Genomic DNA, 25,951 nt, shown 5'->3' with positions numbered 1-25,951 from the left:
GTTAAATCCCTTGCTTACTATTTTAATACCAAGAACTTTTCAAGACTCTCTCTCTTTTCCTTTTAGGAAAATATATGTATGTTTGAAAGTTATATCGCAATACCCTGTCAACATAGAGGGAAAATAGCAGACTTACATGATCATTCTCAAAGTTCTGCAATAATGCTGGGTCATTGAATTCGTAGGCGTCTGAGATGAAGCAAGGAGACTGACTGAAGAAGAACAGATAAGATTCATTTTAACTATAAGTTCCTGGTAGTACCAGTCAGCAATCACACTGACCCAATGAAATATAGCCCCATCTTCTGTTTTCCCTAAATCACACTTACAACTAGTAAATATTCAGTGTTCTGTCAAATTATAATTCCCTGGTGGCTCGATGGTAAAAGAAATAGCCTGCTAATGCAGGAGATTCAGGAGACATGGGTAGATCCTTGGGTTGGGAAGATCCCCTGGAGAAGGGAATGGCAACCCACTCCAGTAATTCTTGCCTGGAAAACCACCATGGACAGAGGAACCTGGTGGGGCTACAGTCCAGAGGTCACACAGAGTCAGACATGACTGAACACACAGGGCCCCGTCAAATTATACAACTTCCCAGACCTCACGCTGCGTTAGAAAACGCTTAAACTTGTGTTGAAAATGGTATAGGTATATAGATTTTGAGGCAGAGTAATTTGCAACCAACACAGTAAAGTGAAGAATAGATCTGGGTTCTCTGAAACATGGGAAAGATCCATACAAGGGAGCTTCCTGAGAACTGCCACTGGGGGTCTGAACAATGGGGGCTGTGTGATTGCATGTCAGTGTTCCAGCATGATAAAACATCCGGGGAAAAGGAACACCGGCAAAGGAAGAGAGAACGTTGTCTAGTCACCTTAAGCCTTTTGCACCATCATCACTTTTGCTTGACAGATCTCTAAGAGAAAGTGAGGGAGGAAATATGATGAACAGGTTATAAATATAAAACTCTTTAGGAATTCCAATCATGTTTAAAAGTAGATGTAAACTGTATTTTAGAAAATAAAAACACTCCAAGTTTTCATTTAAGGTATGTTAAGTTGCAATCTCATTCAGATATAGCTATAGTACTAGAAGTTCAGATAAGTTTTAGAGTAAATGAAGGCTACTTAATTTTGTTAAGAAAAAAGAATGGGAACTTTCAACAGAGTATGGCAATAAAAACACTTACCCATACGTTATACCCGCAATGCTGCACTTCTTAAACGTCATAACATTGCAAGTGAGGGTTCCTGTCTTATCAGAGAATAAGTATTCCACCTACACAAAGAAGAAATACATTTTAAATTGAACTAAATGAAGAAAAACTTAACATAATAAATGGCATCCCACTCCAGTATTCTTGCCTGGAAAGTCCCACGGATGGCGGAGCCTGGTAGGCTACTGTCCATGGGGTTGCAAAGAGTCAGACACAACTGAGTGACTTCACTTCACTTCACTTCAAATGAAGAAAAACTTAGCATAATAAATGACATAACCTAAAATGTATTTAGAGAGCAAAGATGGCATTCTTTCTCTTTAAATCCTCAAATTATATGAATTTTTAGAAAACAAGGATTTCAATCTATAAGAATTCTATCTTTAATATTTACTTCTTTCAGAAGCCATACTCTTCTCTTTGTTTTACACTGGAGATGAAATTCTATAGTAATATGCAAAGTAAACTTCAAGTCGTCAAACCTAAGAAATTCAGAAGTCCAAGTTCATTTTCCTGACATAAGAAATCTCATTAAAAGTACCTAGAAAACATTAAGTAGGTAGATTGGTATTGATATACCAATATATGTACACCTCAGATGAAAAAGAAAACCAGACTCAAAACCATTTTAATCATGATCATGAATATAATGCTCATTTTAAAGACAAATGGACATTTTGTAGGTGATCATTTCTGTCCAATGAATACTGCAAAGCAATGTGGATTTTAAGTTTTAAGATCTTTGCATTATTTGGATAGACAAGATGGACGCCAGCTATTTGTAAGTAAAGTCACCAGAAATGATAATAAAAGGCAGAAATTTTCACTTTTGCTTTCAGAAACATTTATTTTTATTTTTAGAAACAACTTATTTCTGTATATTGGTTTTGTATCATGCAACTTTCCTGGGTTCTTTTTTTATTATTGCTTACAGGTTTTTGGTGCAGTCTTTAGGGTTTTCTATACATAACATAGTGGACTTCCCTGGTGGCTCAGAAGGTAAAGCATCTGTCTACAATGCCAGAGACCTGGGTTCGATCCCTGGGTTGGGAAGATTCCCTGGAGAAGGAAATGGCAACCCACTCCAGTACTCTTGCCTTGAAAATCCCATGGACGGAGGAGCTTGGTGCAGGCTACTGTCCATGGGGTTGCAAAGAGTCGGGCACGACTGAGTGACTTCATTCATACATAACATGTCATATGTCAAAAGAGACAGCTTTAATTCTTCCTTTCTGATTTGGGTGCCTTTTATTTATTTTTCTTGCCTAACTGCCATGGCTAGGATTTACAATTCTAAGTTGAATAAAAGCAGCATTTTTTTAATGCTACCCTAATAAGCGGAGGCATCCTTGTTTTATTTTTGATCTTAGAGGAAAACCTTTTCAGTTTTCACTGAGTATACTTTTAACTGTGAGCTTGTTGTACACACCCTTTATTATGTTGAAATATGTTCCCTCTGTAGTCCCTTTACTGATACGTTTATGATACATGGATGTTGAATTCTGTCAAATGCTTTTTCTGCATCTATTGCATACATTTCTTATCCTTCATTTTGTTAAAAGGGTGCATCACATTGGTTGATTTGTGCATACTGAACCAGTCTTGCATTCTTAGAATAAATAATCATGATGTATGGTCCTTTATTAATGTTGAATTTGATCTGCTAATATTTTGTTGAAGATTTTTGCATCTGAGTTTATAAGGGATATTGACCTGTAATTTTCTTTTCTCGTGGTGCCTGTGCATCCATGCATGCTCAGTCATGTCCAGCTCTTCGCGACCCCATGGATTTTTGTAGCCCACAGGCTCTTCTGTCCATGGGATTTCCCAGGCAAGAATACTGGAGTAGCTTGCTATTTCCCTCTCCAGAGGTATCTTTGTCTATGCTGGTAAATGATGAAACCAGGATTCACATTCATGATGTTTAACTTCAAAATTCTGCCTTTTACCATGGTTTATATGTGGCCTTTACTTAATTGAAAGGTAGAAAATCATAATCTAGTAAATACATATACAGAGACAGAACAAAAAGTAGATAGAAAAAAGTAACAATTACAAGTCTTTCTTCCTTCAAGTTCTATACAACTGTGAGAGTTGTTGTTTTTTTTTTTCAGCTTCATTATATTAATAGTATAATTGACAAATAATCTTGGGAGTTTTTAAAACTGCATTTAAACTTGTAAAGATGCCATTGTCATCTAAAAGGCAACCAACAACTGTCTGTTGGTAACTGGGCATCATTCCCGCCTGTCTATTCTAAGGCAGGGTCTAGAGGCCCAAGGCTACGTTTCTCTGGTCTGCAAATTAGATTCCACCATTGAAAGACATTTTCAGTGAAGATCCAGAAGCTCTACTGCTTCCCTTCTGGGAGCTGTGGGCAGATGCATGGATTTGGCTGGTGTGAAATTTCACAGCAGCCTGTGGATGCACCCCTATGAGTCACCTGCCTTAAAGAAGCAGAAACCCAGCCATCCCCCAGATTCCAGGGTCCCTGTGGCTCCCTGGAAGTTCCTGAAGCCCTGGGAGCCCCCAGTAGCTTTTCCTACCTGCCCCCCAGCTCTTTCACTCTTTCATAAGCACATAATAACCTGTATCAGATGTGTTCTACTTGTAACCCATTAGGCAATATTATGAATTGGAACAAATTATATTTCTAAAGCTTCACAAGGGTGTCACATTATCTATGTGCATGCTCAGTCACTTCAGTCATGTCCGACTCTTTGTGACCCCATGGACTATAGCCCGCCGGGCTCCTCTATCCATGGGATTTCCCAGGCAAGAATACTGGAGTGGGTTGCCATGCCCTTCTGCAGGGGGTCTTCCCGACCCAGAGATTGAACCTGGGTCTCTTACATTGCAGGCATATTCTTTACCACTAAGACACTGGGGAAGCCCCATATCACCTCTAGCCCATGGCTAAATCTGGCCTTTCAGCTCTGCACACGCTCTCCCTAGACCCACCTCCTGCGGCGCTCCTGTCACACTGCCCAGCCCTGGAGGGGCCCTCACCTGCCCAAGCTCTTCATTAAGATTGGATGTTCTGGCCATGGCATAGACATTACTTCCCTTAAAATGCATATCTTCATCCTGCAGGAAACAAACAAAATAGCCAAGCCACACAGACAGAACTAAGCTCAAAACTTCTTCAGGAAGCCCATACTTCCACTGATCTTCTCATGTGCTTGACATTTATAAAGAATTCACAGTGGAGAGTCCAGAATACTTGGTTTGGGACACATATATGCTAGTTTTACACACGGGTTGGCAGAGTCAATTCAGGAGAAGCAAAGCCATAGATGTGGCTTTCAATCCTGGCTGTGCCTTAGGCACGCTGTGTGGCCTTAAGTGTGTCTCAGTTACTACGTCTATCAGATAAGGGTAGTAACAGGGACCTCCCTCCCGGCACTACTCAGAGCTACTGCAAAGATCAGATGAGAACATATGTGAGGGCACTTTGTCTAATTTTGTGGTTGCTAAAATAATACTCCCGTTCAAATGATGGTAGTTCATCAACATATTGGGAGGATCCTGTTAAGGTGACATCCAGAAAGAATTTTATTTCAAAGAAGAAACCAACACAACAGTGTAAAGCAACTGTCCTCAAGTTAAAAAAAATAATAATACAGATCAGCAAATGCAAACTACTATGAATTACTGTGTGCCATATGCCTGAAACTAACACAATATTATAAATCAACTATACTCCAATGAAAAAAGAACAATATGAAGACAAAAAAAAAAACTAAAAGTGACAACCCTACACACAGATTTAAAAATCTGTTCAGTCACAGCTGACAAAGTATCAACTTCAGTCAATACATGGTTGTCACCTAAGAAATATTTTTCTTAATTTGAAGGAATGCTGAAATGCCATTGTTTCTGTCATGCTTGCCAAGCTCTGTAAATCTATTGTAAGTCTATTGGACTCTCCTTTGTGAGTATCTTAAGTTTTAACAGTGGACTGTTTCTCTACACTTGCTACTAAGCCTCTATCTCTTAAATATTTCTGATTGTCTGGAAAATATATATATAGGGAAAATGTGTCCTCAAGAGCGAGTCAAAGGCGTCCAAGGCACTGCTGAGTCAGCCTTGGCTCTTGGCCTGTCAGCTGCACTGGCCCCACCACAAGGACTCAGTCACACTGATTCTCAAAACCAAAGCCATAACCCAAGAGAGAACTGTCTTAATTTCCTGAATTTACTACTCACCCAGTTTATAAACAGGGCCTGAATGTACTTCACAATTTCCAGAGTGACCAGCAGACTAATAGGGATGAGATTGTGGTACAAGATGATGAACACCAAAAGGTCAAACCCAAAGCTGTGATAGTCATAATCTGCGGAAGAAAAATCAGAGGAACCACGTTGCAGCTTCAGGCGATATCTTTATTCATCTGTGTTCTCATTATTACTTTTTAAAATTGTGGAATTTTTCTCCATGGAAATTTTTTTTTTCCAACTACAATTTTATTTTATTTTTAAACTTTACAGAATTGTATTAGTTTTGCCAAATATCAGAATGAATCCGCCACAGGTATACATGTGTTCCCCATCCTGAACCCTCCTCCCTCCTCCCTCCCCATACCATCCCTCTGGGTCGTCCCAGTGCACCAGCCCCAAGCATCCAGTATCATGCATTGAAACTGGACTGGCAACTTGTTTCATACATGATATTTTACATGTTTTATTAAGAGTATAATTAAGTGGACACAGATATAAAATAGTTTTTAAAATATTAGCTAAGTACCAATCAACCATGTAACAGGGTGCATAGAAGCATGGGGATACAAGTTCTAACAAGACTTAGATCCTGCCCTTAGAGAACTTCAGATGTAGCTTGAGAAAGTGGGAGGAGTCAGGAACTACAGCGGGACAAGCTCTGTGAGGTATGTAGCAGCAAAACACAAAGTTGGAGGCACAAAAAATGGGTCTTAGAAAAGGCGGTAAGCAAAGCATTGAAGAGAGGACGTTGCTAAACACAGGAGATACGGAGGGGCTAATGAGGAGGACTTTTTAATCTAATGTAACAGTAGGTTTGAGGGCTTCCCTGGTGGCTCAGTGGTAAAGGACCTGCCTGCCAATACAAGAGACCCAGGTTTGATCCCTGGGGCAGGAAGAGTCCCCTGGAGAAGTAAATGACAATCCTTTCCAGTATTCTTGCCTGGGAAATCCCATGGACAGAGGAGCCTGGTGGGCTATATAGTCCATGGAGTTGCAAAAGAGTCGGACATGACTTAGGGACTAAAGTAACAACAACAACTGTAGATTTGAAGCTAAAGAGATAATTATTATAATGATTTTTTAAAACCCAGGGAAAGAAGTAAAAGATATTTTACTTAAAAATATCTAGAAATTGTTCAGAGGATCTATATGCACTGCCTTATATATGTCTTCCTGACAACTTGCATCTCAGACTTACACATTAAATTTACATATTTGAATTATGGGAGGAAGGAGTTCTAACTAAACACAAAGGAAGTTGTAAAATGCTCGCAAACAGGTCCTCTCAGGGGAAGTTAGAGCAACACAGAATCCTCAGGTGACAGATTAGAAAAGGTGGAAAGCTGTAAGATGGTTTACCCTGAAAACACAGAAAGACAGAACCAAAACTGCTGAACTTTTCATGTCAAATCCCTTTAAGTTCACCTTTAAACCTCTTACTGACAGAAGGCCACTCTGGCCGCTGAATCCCTTCGGAGCTCCTTGTCACCACTCGCTGTACATGGAGCCCTGCAATGACTGAAGGAAGCAGCTACTGTCCCCTTTCAAAGGAGGAAAGCAATGCTCAGGGAAGTGAACACCTTGTCCGAGCCCTTCTGGTGACTGCACGACAGATGCAAGGGTGTGGGCCTCCTCCATCTGACTCCATCTCATGCCTCTGTCTGCCCCCTCTCTCTGCTTCATTCCAGAATGCCAGGATTACATGACACTGGCATGTAATCTTTCCCAAAAAATCTTAAGAAGGAAATGTTCTATTTCTAAGACTCATTAACCTTTAGTTTCTGAAAACAAACAAATAAAGCAAAGGACCAACCTCCAGTTAGAACGAGAGCCGTCCCTTTTAAATGAAAACGTGAGAAGTAACTTACAAAAGTGGCGTTTTCCTCCCATGCTCTGACACTTACCGCTCTTCCCGATGTACCAGGGCTCTGCTCTGTATCTGTCTTTCCAGTATATGGCTCCCACACAGCTCACCAAGGACATGACCAAGAGCAGCAGGAACAACACCAGGATCTGCATGTTGGTCACCTTCTCCACCTTGGATCTCTTGAGGGGTGACTTGACCGCATTCTGCATGATAGCAGGAAACCACACACCAAAAAGGACCAAAAACAAGCAAGACAGGTGAATTACAGTTTGATGGTGAAGGAGGTCAAAAACTGCAATGGTTAAAAAGTACAACATCTTTGGCCACATCACGGATGGACTGAAAGTGTGCCCATGGTTTTCCACCTCGCTTCTTGGAGCATCAGCCTCTAGTTCACAGGAAACATATCCACATAGCAGATCTATCATCTCAAAATCCAAAGTCCTAGGGTTCCTAAAAACACAAAATGTTGTGACTTGGGGCAATGCTATTTGTCACCATAGATTATTTACCTGCATGAATTTCGTTTCAAATCCAGTGTAAACGACTATGCCCAGGATCCACTCAGTATTTTTAAGCTGTGTGCCTCTCAGCAAGACCTGGTCAGGCCCAATTGAAATAGGGCTAAAAAAAATAAAAAGAGTATTAGTAAATTACCACAGAACTTTTTCTTTTCACAAGGCAAACAAACCTAGACTTTCACCATATATATAAATTTCTTTTGTCAAGTTCAACTTTCTGGACAAATAGCAATAAAAACAAATGTGTCTTCAAAGAAAGTATCTATTTCTAAAACAGCACAGGAAAAAATTGCTTTGTTATCCATTTCTCATCATTCCAAAGATATGTAGGTTAAAAATTTTAGAGAGTAAAACATTCTTTACACTTAGAGTGACTATAAAAGTAATTGTCAGGGAAGATTAAGTGGACAAAAAAATGTTTGAGAAGGAAAAAAAAATGATACCTTTTCTCATTTAGGTATAAAGTTCCCGCAAAACTGTTGAAATGAAAATTAGGTTCTTCACATTTTATCTTTCCAGATAGGTTTGACAATTGCTTTTCTGTTTTCATGGTAGCTGTTTCTGATAAAGCCTACAAAATAAAATCACAGGAAAAAATGAAAACAGAATTTTCATGGCAAAGTTCAATGTCTCGTTGTTGTCGTTCTGTCGCTCAGTCATGTCCAACTCTTTGCGATGCCATGGACGGTAGCCCACCAGGCTCCTCTGTCCATAGGATTTCCCAGGCAAGAATATTGGAGAGGGTTGCCATAATGGCTAATAAAAGGATATTATGAAAGTCAGTGTCTGAAAATGTATTGCACTTACCAAACAAAAAAAAAAAATTATATCAAACACTAACATAAACTTTGCTAGAAGGCTTTGCCATACCAACATTTTGCAAATAATTTTAGTGAGATCAAAAGAGGTATGAAGTTTAGTTTCCATCGCCTTGAAGTGAAATTATAATTATCACAATCAAACACCATATAGTATTTGATAGATTTATGCCTACAACTGATGATGCTCAACTGTGGCTCACACTCTGACTAGCAAGGATCTAGAACAATGATTCCAAACTTCTGTGTGCATCAGACTCACCTAGAGTCATGTTAAAGTACAGATTGCAGGGCTGTGCCCCCAGAGTTTTTTTATTCAGTGGGTCTGGGGTAAGGCACCAAAACTTGCATTTCTAACAACTCTAACAGGATGGTGACGCTGCTGGTCCAAGGATCACACTTTGAGAATCACTCATTGAGAAAATGCCTCATTCCAATGAGATGATCTCAGCCTTGCAGAGAGAAAAGGCAGATCACCTCCAAAAGAATTTGGAATCAAATTGTCATTAGTCTAACAATAGGAAATACTTAAAGACAGAGGATTTTATTTTTAAGTACTTAATTAAGAGACCTTTGAATCTAGAATGTTACAACTTTCTAATTTCAAATAAATTTGAAAGTTTAGTACAAATATTCTCAGGCATGCATACAAAGTATTAAAAGTTTTGACACTCAAGGACCTACATTGAAACAGTTTGGGATGAACTTCCGTTCAAAGGTACCTTAAATAAAGTCTGAAAGCTAGTTACCAACTTGAAGAAGACATTTGCAACACATACAATTGATATACCTATTCTTATGTACTGAAAGTGCATGAAGAAATTCTTTAAATCAGAAAGAGAACAGAATGAAAAGTGTAATGAAAGTGTTAGTCACTCAGTTGTGTTCAACTCTTTGTGACCCCATGGACTGTAGCCCACCAGGTTCCTCTGTCTATGGAATTCTCCAGGCAAGAATACTGGAGTGGGTAGCCATCCCTTCTCGAGGGGATCTTTCCCAACCAGGGACTGAGTCAGGTCTCCTGCATTGCAGCAGATTCTTCACTGTATGAGCCACTAGGAAAGCCCCCAACAAGAACAAATACATCTGTGTTCATTTTTTTTTTCATCTTCTTTCTTTGTTGTTTAAATTAGGTAGTTTCTATTGTGTTATCTTTCAATTCACAGATTCTTTTCTCCAGCCCTTACATTCTGCTGTTGAGCCCAACCCCTGAGCTTTTTTCATTTGGTTGGTGGGTTGCTTTGGGGGTTGCTTTGTGTGTGTCTGTGGGGGAAGGGGGGTTAGTTATTGTATTTTTAAGTTTTTAAATTTCCAAATTTCCTTGCTGAGACTGTTTTTTTGCTGAGACTTTTGTTTCAAGCATTTTTGTCATTGCTCATGAAAGCCTTTTTTCTAATGTCCCTTGTAGTGTCTCTGTCAGATAATGCTTACATTTTTTGTTATTTTGGTATTAGCATCATGGGTTGTCATTTTTCATTGAGTTTGAGATCCTTCTGGTTTGGGGTATGATGAATAAATTTTGACTGAAACCAGACAGCTTGCCTGTTACATGTATTATGTTACGAGATACTGCTGCTGCTGCTAAGTCACTGCAGTCGTGTTCAACTCTGTGTGACCCCATAGACGGCAGCCCACCAGGCTCCCTGGTCGCTGGGATTCTCCAGGCAAGAACACTGGAGTGGGTTGCCATTTCCTTCTCCAATGCATGAAAGTGAAAAGTGAAAGTGAAGTCGCTCAGTCGTATCCGACTCGTAGCGACCCCATGGACTGCAGCCTACCAAGCTCCTCTGTCCATGGGATTTTCCAGGCAGGAGTACTGGAGTGGGGTGCCATTGCCTTCTCAGAGATACTAGACATCATTTAAACCTTAGCTGGCTTCCTCTGGCACCTCTCTGACAGGGGATGAAAGTGCTGTCTCATTACTGTATGATGGGGGATAAGCATACAAGTTGCAAACTTACCTCTTTTGATGTCCAAGTTGGGGTGGGGGGGTGGTCAGTTATAGCTGGGCAAGGGTGAGAGCCCTGATCACCCTGTAGACCTTCAACAACACCTTCCTGGCTTAAATGGGTTGCAATGCCTTGTTACTACTGTCCACAAGGTCTCCTAATCCTAAAGGAAATGAACCCTGAATGTTCATTGGAAGGAATATCTTTCCTATCTCCTGGAGTTTGCTCAAATTCATGTCTATTGAGTTGGTGGTGCTATCTAACCACCTCATCCTATGCCACCCTCTTCTCCTTTTGCCTTCAATCTTTCCCAGCATCAGGGTCTTTTCAATGAGTCAGCTCTTTGCACCAGGTGGCCAAAGTATTGAAGCTTCAGCATCTGTCCTTCCAATGAATATTCAGGGTTCATTTCCTTTAAGATTGACTGGTTTGATCTCCTTGCTGTCCAAGGGTCTCTGAACATTCTTCTCTAACACCATAGTTCAAAAGCATCAATTCTTCAGTGCTCAACTTTCATTATTATGCAACCATCACATCCGTGTGTGACTACTGGGAAAACCACAGCTTTGACTATGTGAACCCTGAGATAAATGAGGCCAAAGAAAGAACAGGGAATTCGCCATCACATTGTTCCCAGGGTCACAAGGTCCTGCTATCTGGCTTCTTCTTTCAGTTTTTCAGAGTCTTATGTTTGTTTTTTATATAAAAGCCAAAGTCTTTAGTTGTACTTGGCAGGAAAAAATAGGTAAAACAATGTCTACTCCATCTTCCCAGAAACAGAAGTCTGTAATTGAATTTTTAAAAAATCAGGTAGGTACCAAACTATTACTATGATTAGCACTGAAGACAAAGGTGGGATTTGGAAAGTGACGGAGGCAAAATAAACTCATTTTCTCAATTACTTTTACAAAGATGATAGATTTAACAAATTCTAAACCTGTTTTCTGTTTTCAAATCAAATTAAAGTTTGCAGTAAAGATAGCAACAGACATGCAAATAATCAAATATAAAACCAGGGACTTCCTTAGTTAAGCAAACTAACAGAGCAAAGATCAATGCCCTTTTTTCCATTACTGAAAAGATAATTGAACACTGCTTCTGCCCACTCATGCTACTGCTGCTGCTGCTAAGTCGCTTCAGTTGTGTCTGACTCTGTGTGACCCCGTAGACAGAGGCCCACCAGATTCCCCCATCCCTGGGATTCTCCAGGCAAGAACACTGGAGTGGGTTGCCATTTCCTTCTCCAATGCATGAAAGTGAAAGGTGAAAGGGAAGTCGCTCAGTCGTGTCCGACTCTTTGCGACCCCATGGACTGCAGCCCACCAGGCTCCTCCATCCATGAGGTTTTCCAGGCAAGAGTACTGGAGTGGGGTGCCATTGCCTTCTCCTGCCCACTCATAATCACATGCTAATCTAAAGTTCAAATGGTAGTTTTAAAAGCAATGGTATATAAGATCACCCAGTGTTCATTTATATTCCCTTTTAATCTGGTTATGGACAACTTCCCTGGTGGCTTAGCCAGTAAAGAATCTGCCTGCAATGCAGGAGACCTGGGTTCAGTCCCTGGGTTGGGAAGATCCCCTGGAGAAGGGAATTGCTTACCCACTCCAGTATTCTTGCCTGGAGAATTCCATGGACAGAGGACCCTGGTAGGCTACAGTCCACAGGGTGCCAAACAGTTGGACATGACTGAGTGAGTAACACACTTTGATCTAGTTATATTTAGTCAGGACAGTTTTATCATCAAATCACCAGCAGAAATACCAAACTCAAAACAAAATGCATAAAGGTGTGTCATCCTTTATGACCTGAATTTTATACACTATGATTTTTCTTGCAGTAGTGAGTGACACATTCATGTAGTTCTTGCTTATTCTTTTGAAAGAACCTTCTAAATATCTCATGAGGATAAATTACATCCATTTATTAGTGGTGAGACCATTTTCATCATGAAAAAAAAGTAAGTTTTGTACATGGCAAAACTCGACACTGTGGACTCAAGTATAAAGTTAGGAATTAGAAAGACATCTCAGGACTTCCCTGGTGGTCCAGTGTCTGAGACTCTGGGCTCCCAATGCAGGGGGCACAGTTTCCATCCCTGGTCAGGGAACTAGATCCCATGTGCCGCAACTAAGAGTTCAGGTGCCGCAGCTTGGACCAGGTGCAGCCAAACAGGTAAATCAAGGTGTCTTTACCTGCCGTATTTTTAGATTCGTCTCTCCATCCAGATTAGATGTTGCAACAAAACATGTTGCCTGAGGTTCACTAAAAAAAATAAAATGAATGATATTGAATCAACATCTCTCAAACAAATTAATTTCCCAATAACTGTAACCATGAAATATGGTCTACATCAGTAAGGATTCTTCAGAACAGAAAGGACCACAACCACCACCTTGCCAGTGGATTTCAGCAGTCTGATCCTACAAGCCCAAGAGTCCTAATCACTGGGCCGTCAGGGAATTCCCTACGGTTGGTTTCTGTGTAGAAAGGAATTTCACTTTTTGCTGTGTGGGTAACCAGTTCCAAAACATTACTATTTAACAGCCCGTCCTGTTACCACTGACTTCCCTGGTGGTTCAGATGGTTAATAATCTGCCTGCAGTGCAGGAGTCCTGGGATCGATCCCTGAGTTGGGAAGATCCCCTGGAGGAGGGCATGACAACCCATTCCAGTACTACTGCCTGGAGAATTACATGGACAGAGGAGCCTGGCAGACTACAGTCCATGGGGTCACAAAAGAGTCAGACATGACTGAGCAACTAACTCTAACTCCTGTTACCACTGAAGCAGAGTGCCACCACTGTTGCACATCAAAGCTCCAACACGTACAGATGTGTTTCTGGATTCTGTATTACCTCCCATGATTCTAGTTTTTGTGTTCCTGTGCCAATATTAACCCATCTAAACTGCTACAAATTGAAAATCATCTCTTTAAGTGAAGTCAGACAACTACCCTCAAATTATTCTTTTCTAAATTTATTTTTAATTGGAGGATAATTGTTTTACAATGTTGCATTGATTTCTTCCATACATCAACATGCATCAGCCACAGGTATACACATGTCCCCTCCCCCTTGAACCTGCCTCCCACCAACCCATCTCATCCCCTTTAGGTTGTCACAGAGCACCAAGCTGAGCTCCCTGTGTTACAGAGCAACTTCCCATTACCTATCTATTTTACACATGTGTGCTAAGTTGCTTCAGTCATGTCTGACTCTTTGTAACCCTATGGACTATAGCCTGCCAGGTTCCTCTGTCTATGGCATTCTCCAGGCAAGAACACTGGAGTGGGCTGCCATTTCCTTCTCCAAGGGATCTTCCCGATACAGGGAACAAACCCACATCTCTTACGTCTCCTGCATTGGCAGGTGGGTTCTTTACTGCTAATGCCACTTGGGAAGCCCCATGGTTAAGTATATATTTCAAGCTCCTCTCTCAATTTATCCTACCCTCTTCTTCCCCTGCTTTGAGTTTGCTCTCTCTGTCTGAGTCTTTATTCCTATTCATAAGTGCCTTGACTGTTGTCAGCCCTTTGCTCTTCCAAATACATTTCTATTAACATTGTCTTTGAATTTCTATATCTTATGATGTCTTGACATCTTACAAATCATGTTGGCTGGAGAGAGACTGCAACTCTCAAGGGCAATTGATCCTTAGAGACAGAGTAGGGCTCTACCAGGAGTGTGCCATCATGTGCAAACCAACCAATCCTGAGTCTATGCTCCCTAAACACCTACTTTATCTAACTTTCACACACTTGTGCCCTAAATCATCCCAGCGCCTGGTACCCAGAAACAGGAGACCTATAGCCCAGAGCCCAGCAGAATAAGCCAAGACTGTTTTGCTGTTCAGTTGCTAGTTCCAGTCCAACTTTTCATGACTCTGGACTGCAGCAGGCCAGGCTTCCCTGTCCTTCACTACTTCCTGGAGTTTGCTCAAACTCATGTCCATTGAGTCAATGATGCCATCCAACCAGCTCATCCTCTGTTGACCCCTTCTCATCTTGCCCTCAATCTTTCCCAGAATCAGGGTCTTTTCCAATGAGTTGGCTCTTAGCATCAAGTGGCCAAAGTATTAGAGCTTCAGTTCAGTTCAGTCGCTCAGTCGTGTCCGACTCTTTGCAACCCCATGAATCGCAGCACGCCAGGCCTCCCTGTCCATCACCAACTCCCGGAGTTCACTGAGACTCATGTCCATCGAGTCAGTGATGCCATCCAGCCATCTCATCCTCTGTCATCCCCTTCTCCTCCTGCCCCCAATCCCTCCCAGCATCAGAGTCTTTTCCAATGAGTCAACTCTTTGCACGAGGTGGCCAAAGTACTGGAGTTTCAGCTTTAGCATCATTCCTTCCAAAGAAATCCCAGGGCTGATCTCCTTCAGAAGGGACTGGTTGGATCTCCTTGCAGTCCAAGGGACTCTCAAGAGTCTTCTCCAACACCACATTTCGAAAGCATCAATCCTTCGGCGCTCAGCCTTCTTCACAGTCCAACTCTCACATCCATACATGACCACTGGAAAAACCATAGCCTTGACTAGACAGACCTTTGTTGGCAAAGTAATGTCTCTTCTTTTCAATATGCTATCTAGGTTGGTCATAACTTTCCTTCCAAGGAGTAAGCGTCTTTTAATTTCATGGCTGCAGTCACCATCTGCAGTGGTTTTGGAGCCCCCCAAAATAAAGTCTGACACTGTTTCCACTGTTTCCCCATCTATTTCCCATGAAGTGATGGGACCAGAGGCCATGATCTTCATTTTCTGAATGTTGAGTTTTAAGCCAACTTTTTCACTCTCCTCTTTCACCTTCATCCAGAGGTTTTTTAGTTCCTCTTCACTTTCTGCCATAAGAGCTTAAGCAGTCCTAAATGGTTCACTCTGTCCTGCCCTGACTTTCCTCCAGACATCTCACTAAAGGCTCTGACTTTGGCTTCCTCTCTCTCTCATTTCTGCCTCCTGACCAAATTCAATGCCTCCCCTTTGACCCTGCATGGCAGAGCATCTTGCCCTCTCTTGGGAAGTATAATGATTCTTCTCTCAATGGCATTGAAAGTCATCATTCAGTCACCTGCACAAGCTCAAATCCCACAGGTACAAATTAGGTATTTATAATCAGCTCATCGATTCCCATTAAAATATGTTTGAGATTTTGGTTGGAATGGCAGGAAGCTTTTAGATCAGTCTGGCAGAAACTGACATCTTTATAAAATTGAATCTTCCTATCCAAGAACATGATATATTTCTCCATACATTTAGGTCTTCCATTAAGCACTCGCATATGTTTTCTCAGATCTGTTCTTAAGTACCCTATCATTTTTGTTTCTATTGTAAAATATATCCTTTTATTACATGAGAATAAAATAAGATAATAAGTGTAAAATATTTTAGATTTGTTGAATATCTATAGAAACTGTAGAAGAGATAGAATTAACCTAAGAATCAGAATAGAAGAAAATATGTCCAGGGAAATGAAAGAAAAGATCATAAAAGTATAGAATATTAATCATCAATCTATGACCCAAACGCTAAACCTGGCCCCTGCTTATTTTCATAAATAAAGTTTTACTGGGACACAATCATTCTATTTGTTTATACTTTGCCTTTGGTTGTTTCTGATAGTACAGAAAAAGAGCTGAGTAGCTACAACAGAGATTGCACGGCCCACAAAGCTGAAGATATTTGCCATGTGTCCTTTTACAGAAAATGTTTGCAATCACTGGTCTCCAGTATAAAGGGATGGTGAAAGGACTGAAAGAAGAAAAGGCCTTTGTTTTTTTTGTTTGTTTGTTTAATTTCTATTTCATAACAAAAGTTCCTTAAATGCCCACTAACATAACTAACCTGGAAGAAATCAGGACCATGTCTGCAGGAAGGAACTGCCCATTGGTGGCCTTCACAATGTCACCAACATTAACCTTTTAAACCAGGAGAGAAAACACAGAAGCATGAATTTTTAAAATCACAATTAAAAGCAAAATCTATCATATATTCTCAAGAAAAAGTATAAGATGAAAATCCTGGGGCCATGCTAATAAATCCACCTACATTAGAACAACTGAATCTCCTGATGCTTTCATTTTTCAGTGATATCCTCCATATAAATGCTGTCTTGTACCCACAGCAACAGGCGGTGAACCGTTGACTTTAAGTCAACAACAAAGCCTTTGACAGTGTGGATCACAACAGTCTGAAAAATTCTTAAAGAGATGGGAATACCAGACCACCTTACCTGCCTCCTGAGAAATCTGTATGCAGGTCAAGAAGCAACAGTTAGAACTGGACATGGAACAACAGACTGGTTCCAAATCGGGAAAGGAGTACATCAAGGTTGTATATGGTCACCCTGCTTATTTAACTTACAGGCAGAGTACCATCATGCGAAATGCCAGGCTGAATGAAGCACAAGTTGGAATCAAGATTGCTGGAGAAATATCAATAACCTCAGATATGCAGATGACACCACCTTTATGGAAGAAAGCAAAGAGGAACTAAAGAGCCTCTTGATGAAAGTGAAAGAGGAGAGTGAAAAAGCTGGCTTAAAACTCAACACTCAAAAAACAAAGATCATGACATCCAGTCCCATCACTTCGTGGCAAATAGATGGGAAAACAATGGAAACAGTAAGAGACTTTATTTGGGGGGGAGGGGGTGCTCCAAAATCACTGCAGATGGTGACTGCAGCCATGAAATTAAAAGATACTTGTTCCTTGGAAGAAAAGCTATGACCAACCTAGACAGCATATTAAAAAGCAGACATATTACTTTGCCAACAAATGTCCGTCTAGTCAAAGCTATGGTTTTTCCAGTAGTCATGTATGGATGTGAGAGTTGGACCATAAAGAAGGCTGAGCACCAAAGAATTGATGCTTTTGAACTGTGGTGTTGGAGAAGACTCCTGGACAGTCCCTTGGACAGCAATGAGATCCAACCAGTCCATCCTAAAAGAAATTAGTCCTGAATATTCATTGGAAGGACTGATGCTGAAGCTGAAACTCCAATACTTTTGTCACCTGATGTGAAGAACTGACTCATTGGAAAAGACCCTAATGCTGGGAAAGATTGAAGACAGGAAGAGGTGACCACAGAGGATGAGATGGTTGGATGGCATCACTGACTCAATGGACATGAGTTTGAGTAAACGCCGGGAGTTGGTGATGGACAGGAAGCCTAGTGTGCTTCAGTCAATGGGGTCGCAAAGAGTAGGACAAGACTGGGTAACTGAACTGAACTGAACTGACTTTAAATGTTCCATGCCGCAACATGGAGGTAACACCCAGGCACAGTGGAGGTGTGTAGACCTCTAGCCAGGCCAACTTAAGTTCAGATCCATTTCACTCCTTCCTGGCCACATAACTTTGAACAAGAGGCTCGTTCTCTTTGATTCTCTATGTCCTCATAAACAACAACAACAAATGGACAATATAATGATTTTGAAAGACATGCTTCACAGATAAAAATCTGTTAGCTTTAAATATGGTAGGTGCTTATGACTAAGTTAAGCATTAAAATACATTCTTACCTCTTTCCACAGAATCATTTGCCATGCATTCTGTCTTAACACTGAAAAAGAAACAGCTATGTATTCAGTGTAATAAAGACACATTTTCCCCAAAACTACAAGCATTTCTTTATATTCTCTTTGTTAATTTAATTTTTATATAAACTGAATGATTAATATGCACTTTATCAAAAAGAGCAATATACATAACATAACATGATAGGATAATGATATATATAAGATAATATAAATAGACAGGCAGATGGAGGCTGTGTTAAGTCACTTCCAACCCCAAGGGAAAACAGTTTGCTGTTACATGCTAAAATACTGGCGGTAGCCTGAAAAGCAGCATTTTTCCAATCAAATACAGAGATAGCACATATCAAAACTAGGACTGAGAGAATATGTAACACCCAGATCTCTTTTACAGACGTAAGAATTGTTAAAAAACAAAAAAGAATTGTTCCTATCCTGAATACTCTTCCCTTCCCCATCTTTTATCTTTCCTTTTATTCTAGTTGATGTATTCACATAATTCTAACATATGGAAATTGAGTTTCCTTCTGGTTTTTGTTATTTATTTCTATATTTCTTTAAATATAACATGTTATAAAACATATTACAAGTATCTACTTGAATAGAAAGAGAAATTAAGGAAACAATTCCATTCACCATTGCAACGAAAAGAATAAAATACTTAGGAATATATCTACCTAAAGAAACTAAAGACCTATATATAGAAAACTATAAAACACTGGTGAAAGAAATCAAAGAGGACACTAATAGATGGAGAAATATACCATGTTCATGGATTGGAAGAATCAATATAGTGAAAATGAGTATACTACCCAAAGCAATTTATAGATTCAATGCAATCCCTATCAAGCTACCAATGGTATTCTTCACAGAGCTAGAACAAATAATTTCACAATTTGTATGGAAATACAAAAAACCTCGAATAGCCAAAGCTATCTTGAGAAAGAAGAATGGAACTGGAGGAATCAACCTACCTGACCTCAGGCTCTACTACAAAGCCACAGTCATAAAGACAGTATGGTACTGGCACAAAGACAGAAATATAGATCAATGGAACAAAATAGAAAGCCCAGAGATAAATCCACGCACCTATGGACACCTTATCTTTGACAAAGGAGGCAAGAATATACAATGGATCAAAGACAATCTCTTCAACAAGTGGTGCTGGGAAAACTGGTCAACCACTTGTAAAAGAATGAAACTAGAGCACCTTCTAACACCATACACAAAAATAAACTCAAAATGGATTAAAGATCTAAACATAAGACCAGAAACTATAAAACTCCTAGAGGAGAACATAGGCAAAACACTCTCTGACATACATCACAGCAGGATCCTCTATGACCCACCTCCCAGAATATTGGAAATAAAAGCAAAAATAAACAAATGGGACCTAATTAAATTTAAAAGCTTCTGCACAACAAAGGAAACTATAAGCAAGGTGAAAAGACAGCCTTCAGAATGGGAGAAAATAATAGCAAATGAAGCAACTGACAAACAACTAATCTCAAAAATATACAAGCAACTCCTACAGCTCAATTCCAGAAAAATAAATGACCCAATCAAAAAATGGGCCAAAGAACTAAATAGACATTTCTCCAAAGAAGACATACAGATGGCTAACAAACACATGAAAAGATGCTCAACATCACTCATCATCAGAGAAATGCAAATCAAAACCACTATGAGGTACCATTTCACACCAGTCAGAATGGCTGCAATCCAAAAGTCTACAAGCAATAAATGCTGGAGAGGGTGTGGAGAAAAGGGAACCCTCTTACACTGTTGGTGGGAATGCAGACTAGGACAGCCACTATGGAGAACAGTGTGGAGATTCCTTAAAAAACTGGAAATAGAACTTGTGACCCAGCAATCCCACTGCTGGGCATACACACCAAGGAAACCAGAATTGAAAGAGACACGTGTACCCCAATGTTCATCGCAGCACTGTTTATAATAGCCAGGACATGGAAGCAACCTAGATGTCCATCAGCAGATGAATGGATAAGAAAGCTATGGTACATATACACAATGGAGTATTACTCAGCCATTAAAAAGAATGCATTTGAATCAGTTCTAATGAGGTGGATGAAACTGGAGCCTATTATACAGAGTGAAGTAAGCCAGAAAGAAAAACACCAATACAGTATACTAATGCATATATATGGAATTTAGAAAGATGGTAACAATAACCCTGTATATGAGACAGCAAAAGAGACACTGATGTATAGGACAGTCTTTTGGACTCTGTGGGGAGAGGGAGAGAGTAGGATGATTTGGGAGAATGGCATTGAAACATGTATAATATCATATATGAAACAAGTCACCAGTCCAGGTCCGATGCACGATACTGGATGCTTGGGGCTGGTGCACTGGGACGACCCAGAGGGAGGGTATGGGAAGGGAGGAGGGAGGAGGGTTCAGAATGGGGAACACATGTATACCTGTGGCGGATTCATTTTGATATATGGCAAAACCAATACAATATTGTAAAGTTAAAAAATAAAATTAAAAATTAAAAAAAAAGTATCTATTTGATGAATTTGAATATTTTCTTAGAGTGAAATAGGGTAAAAGCTAAATCTAATATCTTACCTATTGTGTTTTTTGAGTTAACTAATTTGTCTGCCATATGTCGTTTCTGTTACAGGGGGAAAAAAAAGCCATGATATCAAAAGTTTGAAATGAATCATTCAAATCACAATACAAGACACAGTGGGTTTAAAAAGAATACAGGTAGTAAACCTAACTATAAAGCAGGTTTTTGGCTGTAACTGATTTCACTTTCTTTTCTCCTTTACATGACTTCCTAAACTGAGGTGTGCACTAAGGGAGGCTGACCACCAACGTGGTCAAGTGTGGGACCTCTAGAACCAGCTTGCCCTGGCTGACGTCCCAACTCTGCCCCTGACTGAGACAGCCTCATCAGGTCACTGACTTGTCTGTGCCTCAGTTTAAATGAATTCACATACACACACACACACACACACACAGATATATTGATACACAGCGCAGTGCCTGCTGCATAGTAAAGTGCTTCCTTGAAAGGTTAACATTTCATGTGATGTTTGTAATGACTATTTGGCAAAACACATAATTGGCTATGCTGAATATTGCCCCAATTTAACCAAAAGCTTTTAAGTTTGAAAAATTCTTTCATACTGTAAACCAGTTGAAAGGCCTAACAGATTTAACTGATGACATAACAAGCCGGTAGGACTGAGGCAGAAACATACAAATGACCACCACTGGTTATTTTAGAAACGAGCATTAGGACTGTAGGTGAGGAGGAGACAACGCTAGAGCGACCCCAGCAGCAGCAAAAGAAAACACTGTTAGCTATCTGTCTTCTTTTATTTTCCTACTGAAATCTGCAGGCGCCTGTAAAATCACTCCTCCGCCAAGGTTATAGGAGTAACGAAGTAAGAGAACAATTTGTGTGCACATCCTTCTCTGCCATCTAGGATTCTCTCCTCTGGCTGGATTGTGTCCCCACAGATACTATCACAGTTCTCAGAATTGATATGAAGTCCTGCTGGTCTCTCAAATACACACACGATTAAAATCGTGAAACCTCAAAACTTTAATTCACTCATATAAAATATGAATTTAAATAATTATACAGTTCCAACCAGTAGCCTGAAATTAAAAAAAAAAAAAAAAGACCAAGAAATACACCTCTTACATTCAAGGCAGTGTTTTTGAGAGCATTTACTAACAGTACACTTACATAATCTTCTACAATCTCTTTAATGCCTGAAATTACAAGAATAACTAGCAGAGGCACCAGAGTTGTGTATTTTCCGGTCGGAGATACGTCTGGAATTTGCTGCAAAATAGAGTTACACTATTAATTTCATAAGTCCTTATTATATTTTGCATATACTGAAAGTTACACTGCTAATAGCATGATCCAGGACGTGACAACAACAGACACATTAAATATAAAGGAAAAGGATTCAGGATACCAAAATCACCCCAGAGTGTGACACTACATACTCAAAGTCAAAAAGTCAAACTGTTAGTCACTCAGCTGTGTCCAGCTCTGTGAGACCCCATAGACTATACAGCCTGCCAGGCTCCTATGTCCATGGAATTCTCCAGGCAAGAATACTGGAGTGGGTTGCCATTCCCTTCTCCAGGGGATCTTCCTGACACAGGGTTTGAAAACTGGTCTCCCACGTTTGCGGGCAGATTCTTTACTATCTGAGCCACAAGGGAAGCCCAGACACTAAATGTTATACACTACAGAAAAGTCCCCAGAGCAACTGCTTAATAACATTTCAGTCATTGTGTTACCTTTCTAATAGACATTTTATTATGCTTTGGTTGAAACAGCTCAAAACATCAATGTTTAAAATAACATCTTTGGGGGAAATTCCTTGGCAGTCCAGAGGTTAGGACTCCACATTTTCATTGCCAAAGGCTTGGGTTCAATCCCTGGTCAGGGAACTAAGATTCCACAAGCCCCACGGCCAAAAAATAAATTTTAAAATAATAAAACAGCATCTTTTCAAAATAGCTAAATCCAAATGGTCAGCTATCTTAATCTTACTTCTTTTTGAGAAAGAGGAGAAATTTTTTGGAGGCCCAGAAGAATAATGTTTCCTGGGTACAAGTTACCTGTGGACAGTGCTCTAGGGCTAACCCCTACTGTCTAAACTGTGAAAAATAAAGCAATTGAAACTGAGGTTGTAGTTGCTTTCTGATGGATGCAAGGGTACGTGAGGTCTGGGGTCTGACCCTTTAGTTTTCCAGATTTAGACAAGTTCTCGTTCAGTCACTCAGTCGGGTCTGACTCTTTGCAACTCCATGGACTGCAGCACACTAGGATCCACTATCTCTGGGCATTTGCTCAAATTCATGTCCATTGAGTCGGTGTTGCTATCCAACCATCTCATCCTCTGCCATCCACTTCGCCTTTTACCTTCAATCCTGCCTAGCTTCAGGGTCTTTTCCAGGGAATCAACTCTTTGCATCACATGGCCAGAGTATTGGCACATCAGCTTCAGCATTAATCCTGCCAGTGAAGGCTCAGGGTTGATTTCCTTTAGGATTGACTGGTTGATCTCCTTGCAGTCCAAGGGACTCTAAAGAGTCTTCTCTAGCATCACGGTTCAAAAGCATCAGTTCTTCAGCCCTGGGCCTTCTTTATGGTCCAATTCTCACATAATTGCTGGAAATACCATCAGAGATCAGATCAGTCGTTCAGTCGTGTCCGACTCTTTGCGACCCCATGAATCGCAACACACCAGGCCTCCCTGTCCGTAACCAACTCCCGGAGTTCATTGAGACTCACATCCATCGAGTCAGTGATGCCATCCAGCCATCTCATCCTCTGTCATCCCCTTCTCCTCCTGCCCCAATCCCTCCCAACATCAGAGTCTTTTCCAATGAGTCAACTCTTCACATGAGGTGGCCAAAGTACTGGAGTTTCAGCTTTAGCATCATTCCCTCCAAAGAAATCCCAGGGCTGATCTCCTTCAGAACGGACTGGTTGGATCTCCTTGCAGTCCAAGGGACTCTCAAGTCTTCTCCAACACCACAGTTCAAAAGCATCAATTCCTCGGCGCTCAGCCTTCTTCACAGTCCAACTCTCACATCCATACATGACCACAGGAAAAACCATAGCCTTGACTAGACGGACCTTTGTTGGCAAAGTAATGTCTCTGCTTTTCAATATGCTATTTAGGTTGGTCATAACTTTCCTTCCAAGGACTAAGCGTCTTTTAATTTCACAGCTGCAGTCACTATCTGTAGTGATTTTGGAGCCCAAAAAAATAAAGTCTGACACTGTTTCCACTGTTTACCCATCTATTTCCCATGAAGTGGAGGGACTGGATGCCATGATCTTCGTTTTCTGAATGTTGAGGTTTAAGCCAACTTTTTCACTCTCCTCTTTCTCTTTCATCAAGAGGCTTTTTAGTTCCTCTTCACTTTCTGCCATAAGGGTGGTATCATCTGCATATCTGAGGCTATTGATATTTCTCCCGACAATCTTGATTCTAGCTTGTGTTTCTTCCAGTCCAGCGTTTCTCATGATGTACTCTGCATATAAGTTAAATAAACAGGGTGACGATATACAGCCTTGACGAACTCCTTTTCCTATTTGGAACCAGTCTGTTGTTCCATGTCCAGTTCTAACTGTTGCTTCCTGACCTGCATACAAATTTCTCAAGAGGCAGATCAGGTGGTCTGGTATTCCCATCTCTTTCAGAATTTTCCACAGTTTATTGTGATCCACACAGTCAAAGGCTTAGGCATAGTCAATAAAGCAGAAATAGATGTTTTTCTGGAACTCTCTTGCTTTTTCCATGATCCAGCAGATGTTGGCAATTTGATCTCTGGTTCCTCTGCCTTTTCTAAAACCAGCTTGAACATCAGGAAGTTCACGGTTCACATATTCTTGAAGCCTGGCTTGGAGAAATTTTGAGCATTACTTTACTAGCGTGTGAGATGAGTGCAATTGTGTGGTAGTTTGAGCATTCTTTGGCATTGCCTTTCTTTGGGATTGGAAAGAAAACTGACCTTTTCCAGTCCTGTGGCCACTGCTGAGTTTTCCAAATTTGCTGGCATATTGAGTGCAGCACTTTCACAGCATCATCTTTCAGGATTTGGAATAGTTCAACTGGAATTCCATCATCTCCACTAGCTTTGTTCGTAGTGATGCTTTCTAAGGCCCACTTGACTTCACATTCCAGGATGTCTGGCTCTAGGTCAGTGATCACACCATTGTGATTATCTGGGTCGTTAAGATCTTTTTAGTACAGTTCTTCTGTGTATTCTTGCCATCTCTTCTTAATATCTTCTGCTTCTGTTAGGTCCATACCATGTCTGTCCTTTATTGTGCCCGTCTTTGCATGAAATGTTCCTTTGGTATCTCTGATTTTCTTGAAGAGATCCCTAGTCTTTCCCATTCTGTTGTTTTCCTCTATTTCTTTGCATTGATCGCTGAAGAAGGCTTTCTTATCTCTTCTTGCTATTCTTTGGAACTCTGCATTCAGATATTTATATCTTTACTTTTCTCCTTTGCTTTTTGCTTCTCTTCTTTTCACAGCTATTTGTAAGGCCTCCCCAGACAGCCATTTTGCTTTTTTTGCATTTCTTTTCTATGGGAATGGTCTTGATCCCTGTCTCCTGTACAATGTCACGAACCTCATTCCATAGTTCATCAGGCACTCTATCTATCAGATCTAGGCCCTTAAATCTATTTCTCACTTCCACTGTATAATCATAAGGGATTTGATTTAGGTCATACCTGAATGGTCTAGTGGTTTTCCCTACTTTCTTCAATTTAAGTCTGAATTTGGCAATAAGGAGTTCATGGTCTGAGCCATAGTCAGCTCCTGGTCTTGTTTTTGCTGACTGTATAGAGCTTCTCCATCTTTGGCTGCAAAGAATATAATCAATCTGATTTCAGTGTTGACCATCTGGTGATGTCCATGTATAGAGTCTTCTCTTGTGTTGTTGGAAGAGGGTGTTTGTTATGACCAGTGCATTTTCTTGGCAAAACTCTATTAGTCTTTGCCCTGCTTCATTCCGTATTCCAAGGCCAAACTTGCCTATTACTCCAGGTGTTTCTTGACTTCCTACTTTTGCATTCCAGTCCCCTATAATGAAAAGGACATCTTTTTTGGGTGTTAGTTCTAAAAGGTCTTGTAGGTCTTCATAGAACCATTCAACATCAGCTTCTTCAGCATTACTGGTTGGGGCATAGACTTGGATTACTGTGATATTGAATGGTTTGCCTTGGAAATGAACAGAGATTATTCTGTCGTTTTTGAGATTGCATCCAAGTACTGCATTTTGGACTCTTTTGTTAACCA

General features: G+C 40.5%; 1 protein-coding gene across 3 annotated transcripts in view; it reads right to left on the bottom strand.

Moving 5' to 3' along the window:
• LOC133258393 (phospholipid-transporting ATPase IB-like) overlaps positions 1 to 25,951 on the bottom strand; it is a 96,085-nt gene that overhangs the window by 57,702 nt on the left and 12,432 nt on the right. For all 3 annotated transcript variants that reach the window (XM_061434931.1, XM_061434929.1, XM_061434930.1), the window contains exons 4-16: positions 21,856 to 21,954; positions 20,721 to 20,766; positions 18,111 to 18,151; positions 16,433 to 16,506; positions 12,790 to 12,859; positions 8,271 to 8,398; positions 7,819 to 7,930; positions 7,344 to 7,509; positions 5,428 to 5,555; positions 4,229 to 4,306; positions 1,193 to 1,281; positions 878 to 919; positions 137 to 212 (exon numbers count right to left, since the gene is read on the bottom strand). In XM_061434931.1, the coding sequence (XP_061290915.1) occupies positions 137 to 212; positions 878 to 919; positions 1,193 to 1,281; positions 4,229 to 4,306; positions 5,428 to 5,555; positions 7,344 to 7,509; positions 7,819 to 7,930; positions 8,271 to 8,398; positions 12,790 to 12,859; positions 16,433 to 16,506; positions 18,111 to 18,151; positions 20,721 to 20,766; positions 21,856 to 21,954 (1,149 nt within the window). The remainder of the gene's footprint in view (positions 1 to 136; positions 213 to 877; positions 920 to 1,192; positions 1,282 to 4,228; positions 4,307 to 5,427; positions 5,556 to 7,343; positions 7,510 to 7,818; positions 7,931 to 8,270; positions 8,399 to 12,789; positions 12,860 to 16,432; positions 16,507 to 18,110; positions 18,152 to 20,720; positions 20,767 to 21,855; positions 21,955 to 25,951) is intronic.

Source organism: Bos javanicus, chromosome 12 (assembly GCF_032452875.1).
Source record: "Bos javanicus breed banteng chromosome 12, ARS-OSU_banteng_1.0, whole genome shotgun sequence".
Classification (NCBI taxonomy): Eukaryota; Metazoa; Chordata; class Mammalia; order Artiodactyla; family Bovidae; genus Bos; species Bos javanicus.
Note: the sequence above shows the minus strand (reverse complement) of the source record. Positions and strands in the feature narration are given on the sequence as shown.